At 35.8% G+C, this 17,285-nt stretch overlaps 1 protein-coding gene across 2 annotated transcripts in view; it reads left to right on the forward strand.

Moving 5' to 3' along the window:
* HSPBAP1 (HSPB1 associated protein 1) overlaps positions 1-17,285 on the forward strand; it is a 51,821-nt gene that overhangs the window by 8,243 nt on the left and 26,293 nt on the right. For both annotated transcript variants that reach the window (XM_044670048.1, XM_044670049.1), the window contains exon 2: positions 9,407-9,592. In XM_044670048.1, coding sequence (XP_044525983.1) covers positions 9,407-9,592 — 186 coding nt within the window. The remainder of the gene's footprint in view (positions 1-9,406; positions 9,593-17,285) is intronic.

Below are 17,285 nucleotides of genomic sequence, written 5' to 3' on the forward strand. Positions count from 1 at the left end.
CTGATGTAACCCAGGGCTATTGAATTAATGCTATGTCGTACTGAATTCTTTTTTTAATAGGAAACTTCAGTTTCATTAATTTAATGAAGCAGTTAATTGCTGATTAAACTATTGAAAAACAAATTATCCCACAAGCAACTGATTTCCTTATTTTACTTATGGGCATAATTTCAGTAAATATACTTGTTTCACTTGGTTGTAAAATACACTAGGTTTTTGTTCTACTAACTTGTGATCAATTTTTAGAAATGAAAATCTCTCTTTTATAACCATTTGTTAATCCCAAAAAACTAGTAGAAGTAATAAGATAGTATATACAAATAGCTAAAGAATAGTTAAATTTGCATAGATGTAGTACAGAGGTCTAGACAAACTGTGAAGAAGGAAAAATAAATCTATAATGAGAGTTCAAAGAAGAAGACTTCATGGAGAAAGTAGCATTTAAACTAGATTTTGAAAGATGGGTAGAAATTTAAAAAGCAGAGATTGGGGTGAGGTCGTTTCTGGGATAGGAACCGGTGTAAGTATTAGTCGAGAAAGGCTGGACCTTGTTTAGAGAAGAGGGTTTGGCTTACTGTGTGGAAGGGAATAGGCTGAGATAAGGTTGAGAAAATTAGGTTGGAGCTAAAGTGTTTAGACTAGGTTAGTGGGAAATGAGAACCTTTGAAGTTTTTTTGAGTTTCAGAGTCAGATAATCAGAATTGAGCCATAGGAAGATTTGGGTGGTGGTTGGGCTAGGTGACTTCAGGGGTTTCCCTCTAATTCTAATGTCATCTAATTTAGCCCTTAGGACAACCTTATTATCTGTGTTTTATAATTGAGGAAAATAGCGATTGGGGAAATTAAGGGAATTTACCTAGGGCTACATTGCTATTTTTAATCTACAATAGGATTGGAACTCAGGTCTTCCTGATTCATTTCAACACTCTAAGCCAGTGATGGGTAAACTAGAGCCGGTGGGCCAGATGCGGCCCCCTGAAATGTTCTCTCCAGCCTTGCACATTATTCCTAATCTGACGAATGAGTAGGATATAATACAATGGAACTTTGAAAGAGTTGCCTTAGAAACAGACTGACAGATGAGCATTTCCTTTCCTTTGGGCCTCTCTTTAAAAAATTTGCCCTTCACTGCTCTAAGCTAAACCTCCTGGACAGCTTCTATTTTTTTTTTAAAGCTATTTGGGATTATATGGGAGAGCAGGGAGCCCAACCATTCTGTCAATCAGTCAACAAGCATTTTTAAGTGCCTACAATGTAACAGATATTGTTCAAGGTAAGCCAGGACAAAAATGAAGGGAAAAAACCAACCTTTCCCTTAAGAAGTTAATGTTAGTGGCACATCTTTATATAGCTATTACTGCCCTCTGTTGGCTGTTGGTCTATTTGCATGTAGATACAACTACAAGTATAAGTAAATAAGCTCTGCTAGGAGATGATCATTTTATGGCCACTATGCAATTACCTGGGACAGGGAGCTAAACAATGAAAAAAAAACCCTACCTAAATGGACACCAGTTATACTTTTTTTCTTGCCTCCTTTTAAAGTCATGGGAGTAAGTTAGGAGGCATTTGACTAAATACAGTATTTTAAAGCAGAAGTAGCAAACTTCGAAATGTTTAACAAAATACTTAAAAATACCATCTAACAGAGTAACAATTTGTGGTTTTCCTAGTTAATATGTGGTCATCAGGGATTCTTTTTTTTTTTTTCTATTTGAGTCTGATACAATGTTAAGTCAGGCTGATGGGCCACACCAGTGATAGCCAGTCTGTTTCTTCAAGTTGCATCAGAGATCAGTTACTCTATTTTATTTTTAACTCTTACCTTCTTCCTTAGAATCAATACTTTGTATCAGTTCCAAGGCAGAAGAGTGGTAAGGGCTAGATGGGGGTTAAGTGACTTGCCAGGGTCACATAGCTGGGAAGTATGTGAGGTCAGATTTGAACCCAGGATCTCCCATCTCTAGGCCTGGCTCTCAATCTACTGAGCCACCCAGCTGTCCCCTCAGAGTTACTCCTGTTGAAGAAGAAGTGTTAACTCTGAACATGTCTTCCAGAAACAATTTATTTTAACAGGCCATTTCTAGCTTATAGATATGTTCAGGAACTATAGATAGTTCCTCCATATACCCTCTGTTGGTATCTACCCCAAGATGATATGCAGTAACATTTATAGGAATCTTAGACAAGAAGATCGTAATATGTTAAAATACAGTTTGGAGTTCAGTTTTTTTTTTAAACTTGTTTTAACTTTTTTTAAATTGCTCTAATTTATAGAGTCTGGGTCAGAGTCAACTGCTCAGTATAATTGCAACAATTGGATACAGTTTTTTTTCCTTTCCTGCATCACTTTAGGATTAAAAAAGAGTTTCCATTCTATGATCCATCTCTTATGAATGGAGAAGGGTGGATTGTGGTAGGCCCTCACCTCAAGAGTGGGCAAAAAAGATATTGCAGGTAGAGGAGTCAAATAATACAATTACTTTTTGTGGAGTAGAAGTCTAACTAGATCTGAACTAGGCTAGAATTAGATCTGATTATCACCTTTAATCCATTTTCCTAAGAAAAGCTTTGGCTTATGTACTACTTACTTTTTAAAGGGCAAATCTGGAGAGGATTTTAGGCTTGGAAAAATATTTCTTAATTTCACTTGAACTAAAAATAAGGAAGTATCTAATATGCTTAAATATTCTTCAAAATTCTGAAGTAGAAACTCAAAAATTAAAGAATATACCTCAAAACAGCTCCAGATTTCCTTAATATAATCCATATGGATGTGAAACATTTCTATTTTTAGCCCTTTGTACCTCTTGGAATAATAAGCAGTATGCTTTTTCAAGCACCTTTTCCCACTCAAACCCTAGTCTTGGATTTCTAGCTTCCTCCTTTAATTACCTTGTTGTAATTCTTTGTTTACAGTGCTAGTCACGTAATGTGATAAATATCTGTTGAATTCATTCTTCTAACAAATAATTTGTTTTTTAATAACGTAAGTGCTCAATTTTTGCTATTTCAAGCGAACAAAGGCCTATTTTCAACTATTTTGGTGTTTCATATGGATCATTGAGTTCAATCTGTAGAAGAATTCCAAGGGGATCCAGGAAGTCCTTTTATTAAGGGAATAAACCAGGAAGACTTTCACTTTTATGATTTCCCCATTAGGGAGCCTTAAGAGGTCACAAAAGAGCTAGGGGAATACTTATTTGACATATCTTATTCTAGTCTTTTTTCCTTTTTTTAGCTAAGAACAATTAAAATTTCATTTTAAAACTTAAATTCAAGGCATTTAAAAACCTTGTTCAGTGTAGTATGTGTGATCAGCTTTTTGTTCAAAAAGTAGGAAGATGGGTCATTTCCCACTTCTTTCTACACAAACACCTTCCTTTCCCACTAATCCCAGCCCTTTCCCCAACACAACTGAACCATACCCATTGATGCTTCCTTATAGACACACTCACATACTCTCTTTTTTTAAAACCCTTACCTTCCTTCTTAGAATCAATACTGTGTATTGGTTCCAAAGCAGAAGAGCAGTAAATAGGCATTAGGGGTTAAATGTCCAGGATCACATAGCTAGGAAGTATCTGAGGCCAAATTAGAACCCAGGACTTCCTGTCTCCAGGCCTGGCTCAGTCCCCTGAGCCACCAGCCTGCCCCACAACACACACTCTCCTTTTCTTCCTACACCAAATATGGGCTCCTCAAGGAAGTTACAACTTAACCCAACCCAAGCATGCATAGCAGGTATGCAGGCATTGTTTTTTTGCCTCTTTGTATTATGTCATATCTGCTACATGCAGTACTCAGTGGGAGTTTGGTTTTTCCAGGCTACACCAATGAATAACATTCTTCCTCCAGTGCAAGATCAGCAGGCATGGATGAGTTGCATTTACAGTATATCTACCCCCAACCCCCAACCCTCCCCCCCCCACAGCAAACAAAAGCAAAACATTTATTCTTTCTAATTTCTCAAATTCCATCAAGGTTTCCACTATCCTTTCCATCTCCCAGGTTCTTGACCTTTATACTTGTGGCCTCCCTCAACTGAAACTCTTCAGTTATTGATGAATGTCTTTGTTGTAGAGTCTGATTGCCTTTTCCCAGTCCTCATCCTTCTTGACCTCTGTGCAGCATTTAACAGTGTTGACAACTCTGTCCTCTGGTTTGTAATTACACTACGCTCTTAATTCTCCTGAAAGCCTGATTACTCCTGGTCCTTTTTGCTCATGTACCTCAAGGCTTTGTTCTGGACCTTCTTTTATCCTATTTTTACTTGATTTATGGGATCTCAAGGGTTTAATTATCCTGTTGATGCAGATCACTCTAAGATTTATATATCTAGCCCCTAATCTCTCCTGAACTCAAGTCCTGTATCACCAACTGCCTAATGAACATTTCAAACCGGATATTCTGTTGACATCCCAAACCCTTTTCCACTCCTTTACCAGATTTCTATTGAAGACATCATCATCCATCCAATTATTCAAGTATATAGCTTTGGCATTATCATTGGCTGCTCATTTTCTCTTATATCAGAATTGTAAAACTCAGATAGAAAGAGATCATGCTGTCTGTATATCCTATGCTAAATAGCACATAGGGATTATGTGGGGAAATAGAAAGTTTACATAGGTGGACTTTTGTACCTATTCTGTATGTGTCCAGTAGAGAGACAAGAAGAAAACATGAATATTTCAAAGTATCACATAAGTGTATTAGGTACAGAACAAAATGCTATATACAAAACAAAAAAAGTCCAATGGGGAAAATAATAGAACTGTGGACATATAGATTTATAACTAGGATGAGATATCAGAGGTCATTCAGGTCAAACTAATCCTTAAAAATGAAGAAACCATAGCCTAGAAAGGTTAAGGGACTTGCCTAACATCATACAGTAGAGTGAGTGGCAAGTCTGAGATTTTAATCGGGGTAAAACCAAGATCCTTAGATTTCAAATCCAGCATCTTTTCTGTGATACCTCAACACTTGTCCTTACTCATTACCAAAAGATCTCATCAAAGAGGTGGCTTTTGAGTTGAACTTTATAGGATAGATAAGAAATTTCATTGTATTCTGTACCTATCCTATCTTATAGGCACATAATTGTACACAAAACATTTATACATAGTAGGCATCAGTTATTTGTCTAATGATCAACCACTGTCACACATTTGGCAGATAACCTAAATGAAAATATAGGTATTTTTTTCTATTTACAATATATAATTTGTTTCTTCTGAACCCTCATGTATCACATATCCATTAACTAGCCCTTTTGTCTTAGTGGAACTCTGCTTATCTTGTCTTGTACAAGCCTATCCAGTACACAAGCTACACTCCTAGAAGCTTCCTATCCATCAATAAAAAACCTAGTTTTGATGAAGAATTTCAGAAATCTATCAATGATGTCTAGAAGAATTTCAGGCATTTCTTTTTCTCCTAAGCCTGGGAAACTACTTTATTAGATCATGGAAATATCTTTTTTTTCACTTAATTTCAGATGGCTTCTGATTTCCTTGTTTGTTCTCAATCACTGAACACTGGCAGAACTGCACCCAAGAACTACCAAAATCTGCCACTGAATTGATTGATAAAGTCATTGAAATCATTTAGTTTCCTGGACTTCAACAGTTATCTTCTCTACCTAAACCTGCCCTGTGGTCATTCCTCAACCAAGGAAACCTATTACCTATAAGCTGCAGGGTTTACCAAAAGATCATTACTGTGTGCCCTAAGATTTCAGTTCAGCAACTATTGACAGGCCCTGTTAGGCCTCAAGTCACACAAGGATGAGTAAGAAAAGGTGGAAAGACTTCAAAGGAAAAAACTACCAAATGAAATTTTTTGCTGCTATTAGTAGCAGCAAATATAGAGGAAAATAATGGTTTATATTCCAACTGCTCTACAAAGTGGATAGTTATTATTAGATTAGTCTAGTCCACCTGTCTTATTTTATAAATGAGGAAACTGATATAACCGTTTCCTTTTACAGATGGAGAAACTGAGGCTCAGAGAAATTAAATGACTTATCCATGGATACCCAGACAATAGATGTCAGAGCAGATGTTGAACCTAGATCTCCTGATTCTAGTTCATGCTCTTTCACACCCTGTTTGCTCCATTTTGTAGTGACTATAACCCTTCCAAATTCAGTAGGGTCTGCTGAAATGACATGGCCTACTGAGAAGCTTACTATTATTATTCATTAAGGGACATATAGAACTTGCTGTGATGGGCACAGAACTAGCAATGGAGTTCTTAAAGCTTGTATTTATGATGCTGGAGGAGGAGGAAGAGGAGGAGAAGGAAGAGAAGGCATTCTAGGAAAGGAAATCATGTGAAAAGAGATTCTTTCTAATATATACTGTGTAATAATGGAAGATTATCCTACTATGAGTCAGGAAACCTTGATACTAATTCCTAGCTTTGCCATTAGTTGTGATTCACTCTTAATTTTTTCAATTAGTCTATAAAATGAAGTAGTTCATCTGAAAACGAGGGAATAGACTAGATAGTATCCAAGATTGTCCCTTCTAGAACTGAATTGTGAGTCTCTTATATCCATTCTTTCTTTGCCATCTTAATCTCTTGTTGGTTTGGGTCTTTCAGATCTCATACCTGGATTCTGCTATTTTGTATTAACTCCTAGACTTGCTTTTCTCTTCCTCTCTCCTTTTGCATGGATTTTTTTTCCTAAAATGCTTTCATCGTAGGAGATTAGAACCATAAAGGACCTTTGACATCATCTCATCCATTTATGGTTGTTCACTCAGGCCAACTCTTCTTGACCCCATTTGGGATTTTCTTAGCAAAGGTACTGGTCTGGTTTGCCATTTCTTTCTCCAGCTCATTTTGTAGGTTCACATGGCTGGTAAACGTCTGAGGTCAGATTTCAACTCAGAAAGATGAGTCTTCTTGCCTTCAGGTCTGAGACTTTATCCACTGCATCACCTAGCTGCCCACAGTGGTGTTATCTTTTATCACTCTCTTTTTGTAGTCTCTCGTTTCAACTTCCCTTAATAAGACTTCTCTGCACTTACTCTGAAAGTTGTCAATAAATATTAAGTACTTTCTAAGCACTGACAGGGCTTGAAGCAGGGTGATATTGGTATCAGAGGAAAAAAGGGGATGTATATATGAGAAATACGTGAAGGTAGAAGTGAAGGGTCTTGGCAACTGATTGGATCTAGGGGTAAGAGTAAGGAGTAGAAAATAACACAGCTTTTGAGTCTGGGTGACTGGAAAAATGGTGATACACTACAGTATTAAGGAAGTTAGAAAGATTCAAAGAAGTCCACGGCTCTAAATTCCAGTTATTTTCATATAGAGTAGTTCTTTTTTTAAAATTTAATTAAAAAGACAGCTTTATATTTAGACCATAATAGCTTTTGTTTTAGTTATTTGTTTCATTCTTTAAAATTATATTTTCCATTCTATATGGGAAATTCAATAATAAAAAATATGGGTAAATGAGGAACATGCAAGAACTATTTTTAAATTCTTTTAATTAGAATTGGGCCCACAGATTCCAGATTATTCAAAGATATTAGAGATTAGAACAATTAAAGTCCTCTTATTTCTAGTTTTTATTATTCTCTTCCAAGTACAATACACATTTATCTTCTAAATGTTTGAAGGTAAAAATTTAAGCCCCTTTTCTCTCTGATGTTAATCATAATATGAAAAAGTTGGCTTTATCACAACTTTTATTTATTTTATTTATTTTAGGGTTTTTTTTTTTAGAAAACATTTTCCAATGGTTACATGATTCATGTTCTTACTCTCCCCTCTACCCCCCAACCCCTCCCCCGAGTAGATGATGCTCATTTCCACTGGTTTCTTAATGTGTCATCAATCCAGACTTATTTCCATATTATGATTTATCACAAATATGATTATCAAATTGTGTTACTTTGACTCAGGATCATAGATTTAGTTCTAGAAGAGAATTTATAAACCATCAAGTCCAGACTTTTCATTTTACAGACAAAGAAACTGAGGCTGAGAGAGGTTAACTTGCCTGGACTCACAGTAAATTTCTGAAGAGTATTTGAATGGTCTTTCTAACTCTAAACCTGGTGCTTTTTTCACATTTCCACCAACCTGCTGCTATCAGTTCCATCCAGTAAATATTTATCAATCATCACACAAAGGGAGGCAGGAAAGGATTTGGAATTGAAACTAGGCAGAGCAGCAGATGCAAAGTGGAGTGTATCTCTGCCCTCTGTGGAAAGGGAGGCTTTAGAAGGAGTTTATTACTCCATCCTCTAGAGAGGAAGCTGAGGGAGATGGTGTCAATCAAGGCTTGAGTCAGAGGGTAAGTGATGAGTTTAAAAATTATGAGATTATCATGGGAGGGGCATCTTGTTCTGTGTTGAAATAAGCAGAGCTACAGATACAAAGTAGAGATTTCCATTAGTTACTTCTTAAAAATATTTATATGTTTAAGATCACTAGTCACAAAATTTTAATTTTCCCTTATTTAAGAAAGTTGTTTTGATGTTAAAGGCTTTTATTTGTATAATTGAATCTGAGATATGTTTGGTGTATTAAAAACATAAATATTTTTCAAGTTTAAAAGCTTTTAATATGGAAGAATAAATAAATTCAAATATTTAAGTATCTCACTAGGTTCTGTGAAGGATACCAACATTTGTGTGTTAAAATAATAAAAAAAATAAAATCTATTGCAATTCCTCTTTAAAATTAATTTTTATTGACATTTTTTTGCATCATATCCCACCTTACTCCTTCCCCATTGAGCCATCTTGTGAACAAAGATTATGTGTTCAGTATGCCATGTCTACAGCACTACCACCTCTGCAAAGAAAGGAGGAAACTTTTTTTAACTCTTTTCTAAGACCCATATTTGTCATAATTATACAACATTCCATTTCCATTTCATTTTATTTCTATTTATTATCATTTCTGTTTCTATTTATACCATTGTAATTCTGTTTCTTGTTTTCCTGGTCTTACCTACTGACTTTACTCTGTATCAGTTCATATTGGTCTTCCCATGCTTCTCTGCATTTCCCATATTCCTCATTTTTTGCAGTGTAATAGAATTCAAGTACATTTTGTATCACAGTTTCACTAACCTTTCCCCAGGAGATGAGAACTTAATTTTTCTAGTTCCTTGTTATCACAGAAAAGTGTTGTTATGAATATTTTGATATACAAAGGACCTTTCTTTTCTGTCTTTAACTTCCTTGGGGTATATAGATGAGGACCTGGGACCTCTAGATGAGTAGTAGGACAGCTCCCCCATCTGTGTATTAGTGTGACATGTTAGTAGAAAAATTCAGTCATCTGAAGTGTTATCATTTAATTTTGCCTTTTCCTATTTTTAGGAAATGATAATTTTACATATTTATTAATACATAGCTATCTGTTTCTCTAGGTGAACTCGTCAAACCTTTTACTCCAGAGAAAGCAAAAGAAATTATAATGTCTTTACAACAACCAGCAGTCTTCTGCAACATGGTTTTTGATTGGCCAGCCCAGCATTGGAATGCTAAATGTCTTTCCAAGCTCTTGTGTGGAAAGCAGATACGATTCAGGATAGGAATGAAAAAAACAGATACAGGTAGGACTCTGAGTGAATATAATATTTATAATGACTCTTTAATATCATTTCCTCTTTCTCAACAGTGGTTTTTATGTTTTTGGGAAAATCTTAACCTCTTTTCTTCTATTTGACAATTTGCATTGCAGATATAAAAAGTTTATTAGAGGTTTTGATAAAAATGTTTGTAATTATACTTTTTTTTTAGAATTAAAATATATTTTCTTAAGCAAAACAGTATTATTTTACATAAAAGATACATAGGGTTGTGTTTTATTTAAAAATATATTCCTCAAGACAATAATACAATAGTACAAAAAGATTATGCATACACATTGAATAATTTTTTTCTTGACCACCTAAATTCCACAGTAGTCACTTTGTCTACGCTTGCCCTGGAAAACTTCCTACAGCGTCTTGGTGTACACCAGATAGAACTGTGGGTCAGTCAGTCAGGAAGACCTGAATTCAAATCAGTCCTCAGAAACTTACTAGCTGTGTGTTCCTGAGCAAGTCATTTAACTCTAGTTGTTTCAATTTCCCCACCTGTAAAATGAGTTGTTGTAAGGATCAAATGAGATAATTTTTTAAATTTACTTTCAGTATTAAGAATTATGGATGGTAGCAGTGGTACTGATTACCCAAAGTAGTAGGTAACTTCCAATTTGTTTTTATTTGACTTTGTAATGCATTTTTACACTAATTAATTTAAAAAGTATGTCTGATATTCTGGGACTTGTATGCAACGTGATAGAGCTAAGTGGTGCAAACTCAGCCACAAAGATGCCCAGGTTTTCTTGCCAACACTATTTCCTACTGATACAAGGATGGAATAGATGACATCCTAAACAAAGTTTTCTTCTCCCATAAACTTGTAGCTTAGGAGGCAGCTGATAGAGAGAATGGCTCTAGAGACTGAAGACCTGGGTTCAAATCACACTTGAGATGCTTTCTTTGTGACCTCAGGCAAATCATATAACTTTGCACAGTTTCTTCAACTGTAGAAAGGGCAGTGGGGAGTAAGAGAAGGAAGGAGGATGTTGGGAGAATCGGTCTAGATAGACCTTGGGGTAACCTACTGACTCTGGGTCTAGGAGCCCAGAATCATAGAACATCAGAGCTGAGAGGTTATATTAGAGTCGTCAATTTGGAGCTCTTTAGTAGATTCCTCTTAATTCAGCTCCCCAAATAAATTGTTTAATCTTTTATTTAGAAAACTATATCATCATATTAATAGGTCTTTGTGAAGAAAAAAATGAAAAATTAAACAATATTACAAATAGATGCATAACTTTTCATTTGAGTTTAAGATTTTTCAGCTAGTCTTATATCATTTTATTGTTAGTGACTTAATCATATTGATTTTTTTTCCTTCAAAATCCCTCTCTTCTATTGGTATACCTCGATTGTTGCAATAAGCTTCTCACAGACACTCCTAAATTCAGGTTATAATTCCCTTCTGTGCTAACAGATTTTTTTTTTTAGTTCAGTAATACTTATTTTTCCCAATTACATGTAAAACCAGTTTTAAACATTTATTTTCTGACATTTTGAGTTTCATATTATTTCTATCCCCCTCCCTCAGATGGTAAGCAATTTGATATAGGTTATACATGTGCTATCATGCAAAATTTATTTCCGTATTCATCATGTGGAGGAAAGAAGATACTTATCTTCAAATAAAACCAAGTCATGAAGAAAATAAAATGAAAAATAGTGTACTTTGACCTACATTCAGACTCCATCAGTTCTGTCTCTTGAGGTGGATTGCCTTTTTCATCATGGATCCTTTGGAATTGTCTTAGATCATTGTATTGCTGAAGATAGCTAAATCATTCACAATTGACCATTGTACAGTATTGCTGTTACTATGTAGAATGTTCTGGTTCCGATTTCTTCACTTTGTATCAGTTCATATAAAACTTTCTAGTTTTTTCTGAAACTATCTTGCTTATCATTTCTTATAGCACAGTTGTGTTCCATCACAATCATATACCACAACTTGTTCAGTCTTTCGTCAATTGATTGGCATCTTTTCAGTTACCAGTTCTTTGCCACCACAAAAATAGCTGCTAGAAATATTTTTTGTACTAACAATTTTCATTACTTACTCACTCTAATCTTGTCAGTCTGCTACTCTAAAACCTTGAGGAAATCTGTTTCTTAACAGTGACTTCTCCGGTACTCTTCAGTACTATTTCTCTAATCAGATTAATTATCTCCTTTTCCAACAAACACATCATACACATTTTAATACCTCCATGTTTTTGATTATGCTATCGTTACCTAGAATCTCTTGTAAGTGTTAAAATTAATGGTTTGGCTACATATATGAAAATTCCCTTTTACACTCTTTCCTTCTCTCTGGCTCCTATAGAACTATAACTCTATCTTTCAAGGAATGGCTTAAGTCCTTCTCCACTCTCCCAATCTATATTTTTTTCCTACTTAAAATTTTTAGGGCATTAGTACCACATAATCTGGTATGATATTAAACTTATCTTAGAATGTTTGTCATCATTTTGTCCTCATTTATACATATCGTTTTTTGTCAGCTAAATTAAGTTGGAAGCTCCTTAGAGGTGGAGAATGTGCCTATTCCTTTATATTCCATCAAAGTGCTTCTCATAGTAAAGTATAGAAAGAGACCCAGGAAATGTTTGTTGGTTTATTTGTTCTTGATTAAATAAAAATTTAATATACCTTAGAGATCTTTCCATGATCTCTATATATGTTCTGCTTATTGAAACAGGATAGTTTATTTTTCCCCTTTCAATTTAACTCCTTGCAGGGCCCAGGGGAAAGAATTAAAGAGTATCTGAAGCAACTAATATGCTTACCCTAAATAGTCAGTTATCAGTTGGCAATGGTGAGTTTGAGACACTTCTCTTTATTAACATTAAAAAATATATTTATTATTTTGGTACTCTTTAATTTTTTTTAGGTACTCTTTAATCTTAATGCTAGAATCTCTCTGTGAATGTCATTTTCCCAGCCTCATCCCTAGGCATATTATTTGACCATGTTAAAAGTAATATCTCTTAATTGCTATAAATTTGTCATTTTTAGATTAAATATCAGACAAGAATTATTATAAAGTTTGTCGGATCCTTTTAAAAAAATTACTGAGGCATAAATTATACTTGTTAAGAGTTTCCAGATATTTTAGAGACTACTGTGAATTTAATCTTCTGTAGTTTAAATGTTGAAACTCATGCTCTGGGTTAAAATGCCTAAAATTCTTTGCTATTATGTGAGAAACCTCAAGTGTCTTTTGTAGAAATAGTCAATTATTCTTGATTTAGGAAGTAAGATCATAGGCTTTTAAAGCTGGAAATAGGCAACTGGTGATACATAAACACTTTTAGGCAATTTATGAGTCAGCTTCTTTAGTAGATCCACTAATGGTAATTATCAAAGATTGGTATGCAGTATTGAATTGAAGTATATTGTAGAAATAGTCCAAAACTGTATCATGCCCATATTTTATTTTCTTTTGTATTTGACTATTCTATCTTTCCCTGGAAGGGTAAATTCACTTAGAACCATGCTTATTTATAAGCTGCCAAATACCAAACCTAGCTGAATTTCTTTTTAAATAGCAAATTTGACAGTCAGCTAGATAAAGGTAGCAACTGCTTAGACTGCCTCAGTGAAAAATGACAGAACATTAATGATAAAGTTTTAAAGGAAAAAGTTCATATGTCCAAAGTAAAAATTTTAAAGTATACCTAAAAGTGTTATGATAGCAAAATCATAACAGTAAGGAATAAATGTTGGTTGCAACTGCCAGAAAGAAAGAATGAAACAATTCTGTTTTGCAAGCAGGTGAGTTATGAGGTCCCTGATTACATTTATTCATTCCTTTGTATGGTAGTGTTGAGATATATAATGTATCCAGTAAAAGGAAGGAACAGTACCAAAGAGCTGAACTAATTGAAACTCTCTCAATTAAGAGATGGAAAACAGGTTAAGTGTAGGAGATGAGGTAGTGCAGATGGATTTACTGTATACTTCAGGGATTCAGTGATTGGCAGTGGGGAAGGTTGGGGAATGGTGTAGGACAAATATGAAGACTGCAGAACCCTCTTAACACTCAAAGAGATCTGTAATCTCCTTGATTTGGATATTCTCTCCATCCAAATTGAAGCCCATCCATGGCTGATATTTGGAACAGCTCTTGTCCATTTCCCCTCATAGCACTCATCACAGTAAAATATACCAACAGTTAATTAAAAAGCTCATAATCATTCTGGTACAGCAGTTATAAGAGTTAAAGTAAAACAATCCTATATGTTGAGATTTAATTTGTGTTGATCAGTAGGAACAGGAACGTTATTGTCCTAGTATCAATAGCACTAATGTTTTATTTTCATCATGGCTTAACCTTTTAAAATCTTTACTTTGGACAGCTCTCTCTTTGAAGAAACAGTTAGCAAGGAGATAAACAATAACATGGAGTTACATAAGGAAAGTAAAGCATTGGCATTTATTTTCCTACTAATGTCAAGAAATCTTTATCATCTGACAAAGTGGTGGAGTAGATTTAAGGTATTTGGAAAAACAGATTTCTGCATAGTTGTCACAAAAGAAGGAACAACAACTGTTGGAACCAGGCCATGATCCTACTCAACAGTTATGTGTTACCTGGTCTGGATTGGCCACATATGTGTATATTGGTGGGTGAACTTCCTTTGAGAATTCCTAAAAGGAATAAGTACTTAAACCTACTTTGAACTACTAAAGAGAACTGAGGAAATAATGTTTCTTAAGCAGTCAGGGAACATTTATCTCTTTTTTGGGGGTGGGGATGGAGAATAGGGAGTGTAATCATTACTATTAAAGAAGTAAGGGACAGGGCTATGTAATAATAGGATTTTTTAGACCTTTACTATGTTAACGAACAACAACAAACCATATGTAGTGAAGAAGTTTGATAATATATTCATTATTTTTTTTTTAACCCTTAACTTCTGTGTATTGGTTCCTTGGTGGAAGAGTAGTAAGGGTGGGCAATGGGGGTCAAGTGACTTGCCCAGGGTCACACAGCTGGGAAGTGTCTGAGGCCGGATTTGAACCTAGGACCTCCTGTCTCTAGGCTTAGCTCTCAATCCACTGAGCTACCCAGCTGCCCCTCATTATTTTTTTTAAGGTAGGAAAACAGCTGTGATCATGTGTTAGATAATCATTTCAATAAGCCTACTCTCCTAAGTCTTGGAATACAAATATAGAAGCAAGACATTCTCTGCCCTCAAGGAGTTTTCCTTCTACTAGGGGAAAATAGCACATATAAAGGAACGGTGACTAGGGAAAGAAATTTTGGTCTGAGAAGTCACAAGGATGGTGCATGGATAGAGTAGCATAAAGCAATAGATTAACACACCATGTCCAGGAACCCTGGTAGGGTTTATTTGATTCTGGTTGCCAGACCAAGAGGTAGAAACCAAAGCTGAAGGATGGATGGCAAGAAACTGACAATTTGGCCAGCTAAATGGGATGTGAGGTGTGCTCTGGGATAGGCTAGATAGATCAGTCAGAACAATCGTATGATTTAATCCCCTGCCCTCTCTATAGCCAATAAATAGCAGGTCTAACATGTACTCTTTACCTTGGTAGATTACTTTTTTGGCTTATGTTTGATGAGACTTACTGTAAGAGAATATGAAGATGGTGAGTTAGCCAAAAGTAGAGTAGCTGCAATGCAGACTTTTCTAGGAATCCTGAGCTTGACTAGAAATCCAGATAGAATCTGGTCATGTCCAAACTTTCTTTCTCTGTGACTCAGACCTGCCAGTTCTTGAACAGTTTTTAAAGTATCCTCTCTGGGTTCTACTTAGTAGGAATCGCCAGTAATGACATCCTGCTGTACACCCATTCTGAGAACACTTAAGCAACACATTTTATAATCCCACTGGAAGAGATATATGTGGTTGTTGGTTTATAAGCAAATATTATATATGATCTAAAAATAGAAAGATTGTAAAACAACAGAAGCACAACTCAGAAATGATGTATTGAATACCTTGTGCCCAGCACTGTACCATGAACTGTGGAAAGCCCTGAGACTACTTTTCATTTCCACTGTGTATATCTTACACGTACATAGTTGTTTGTATGTTATTTTCTTCACTGGAGTATGAGCTCCTTGGGGCAGAGATCCCTTTTTGCTTTTATTATATTCTTAGCACAGTGCCTGGCATATGGTAAATTCTTAGCAAATGCTTGATCACTGACTGGCTATATTCCTCCAGGTGTTGGCAATTTGTAGGGGAAAATATTGTACCTTTTTTTTTTTTTTATTAGCCCTTACTTTCCATCTTGGAATCAATCCTGTATAGTATTGGTTACAAGGTAGATGAGCAATAAGGGCTGGATAATGGGGGTTAAGTGACTTGCCCAAGATCATACAGCTAGGAAGGCTTTGAAGTCAGATTTGAACCCAGATTCCAAAACTAGACCTGGCTCTCAGTCCACTTAGTTGCTCCCAATATAATGACTTTTAATTAATAGCCTATGACTATAGATGACTCCATTTCAAAATGTGTTCCATATACTATAAGTGCTCAAGAGATCAGAGAAAGGAAAGTTCATTGTAGATTATGGTAATTAAGGAAGACTTCATGGAAGAAGTAGGAGTTTGTGTGGAGCCTTAAAGACAGATAGAAAGAATCTGAATGGCCTCTGGTGAGATGAGGCATCAGGAGCCTGGGCACATTGTTGAGGATACCAACCTCTTATAGCGGGGGTCGGCAACCTTTTTGGCTGTGAGACATAAACGCCACATTTTTTTAAATGTTAATTTCGTGAGAGCCGTACAGTGCTCACAGCGCGCACTCCTGTAACAGTGCACGCTCCTGTAACAGTGCCTGAAAAAAAATTGACTTTATGGCTCCTGCAGAAAGAGCCATATATGGCTCAAGAGCCATATGTTGCCGACCCCTGCTCTATAGCTTGGCTAGATTGAACTCTTAAGGTTATCCTTAAGTATGAATTGAGTTATTTTGATATGGTTGTGCACAGCTGGGAAGCAGAGTAACTTGAAGGCAAGCCTAAAAGTTAGCCATTGAATGAAAAGGATGCTCTCCTTACATTAAAGACATTATATAAGTAGCCTACAAGACAAGGAGACACATCCTCAAAGAGCAAGAGATTCTTCATTTATCAGCTGTTTGTATAGTCATTGGCATCTGACAGGACATTATAGGAGCACAGGTAATGTGGAAGAGACTGCTTGTTATGCATTTTCTCTACCTTGTTATAGGTAATTTACAATTTATAGATAGGGCTTATTATAGGGAAAACAGACAGACCAAGGTAAAACCTGGCTGAGGCTGTGAACATTCTAAACTCAGAATATTCAGAGAGGTTTGACCCCAGAGGAAGGGAAGTGACAGTTTCTGCCTGGGAGAGTGTTGGTAGAAGTGGCATCTATTCAGCTAAGTCTATGGAAAAGTTTGGGATCTCAAGAGAGGAATTTGAGCTTCAGTCAAAAACTAGGTAGAGTTGGGTGCTTTTCCTGTTGTTGGTGGACAGCAAACAGGAAGCCCTTTACTCCCTACCCCTCTTTGGATTAACTTGCTGTGTTTGAAAAGTTCCTCTGTCCCAATTACATTTGGATATCATCTTGGATGTGATTTGTGAGATTCCCAAATTCCCTTTCCCTCCTCAGCCCTGTCAGTGCTGGCTGTTAGGAGTTAGTGTAGACAATCTCAAG

This window comes from Gracilinanus agilis, chromosome 3, assembly GCF_016433145.1.
Source record: "Gracilinanus agilis isolate LMUSP501 chromosome 3, AgileGrace, whole genome shotgun sequence".
Lineage (NCBI taxonomy): Eukaryota > Metazoa > Chordata > Mammalia > Didelphimorphia > Didelphidae > Gracilinanus > Gracilinanus agilis.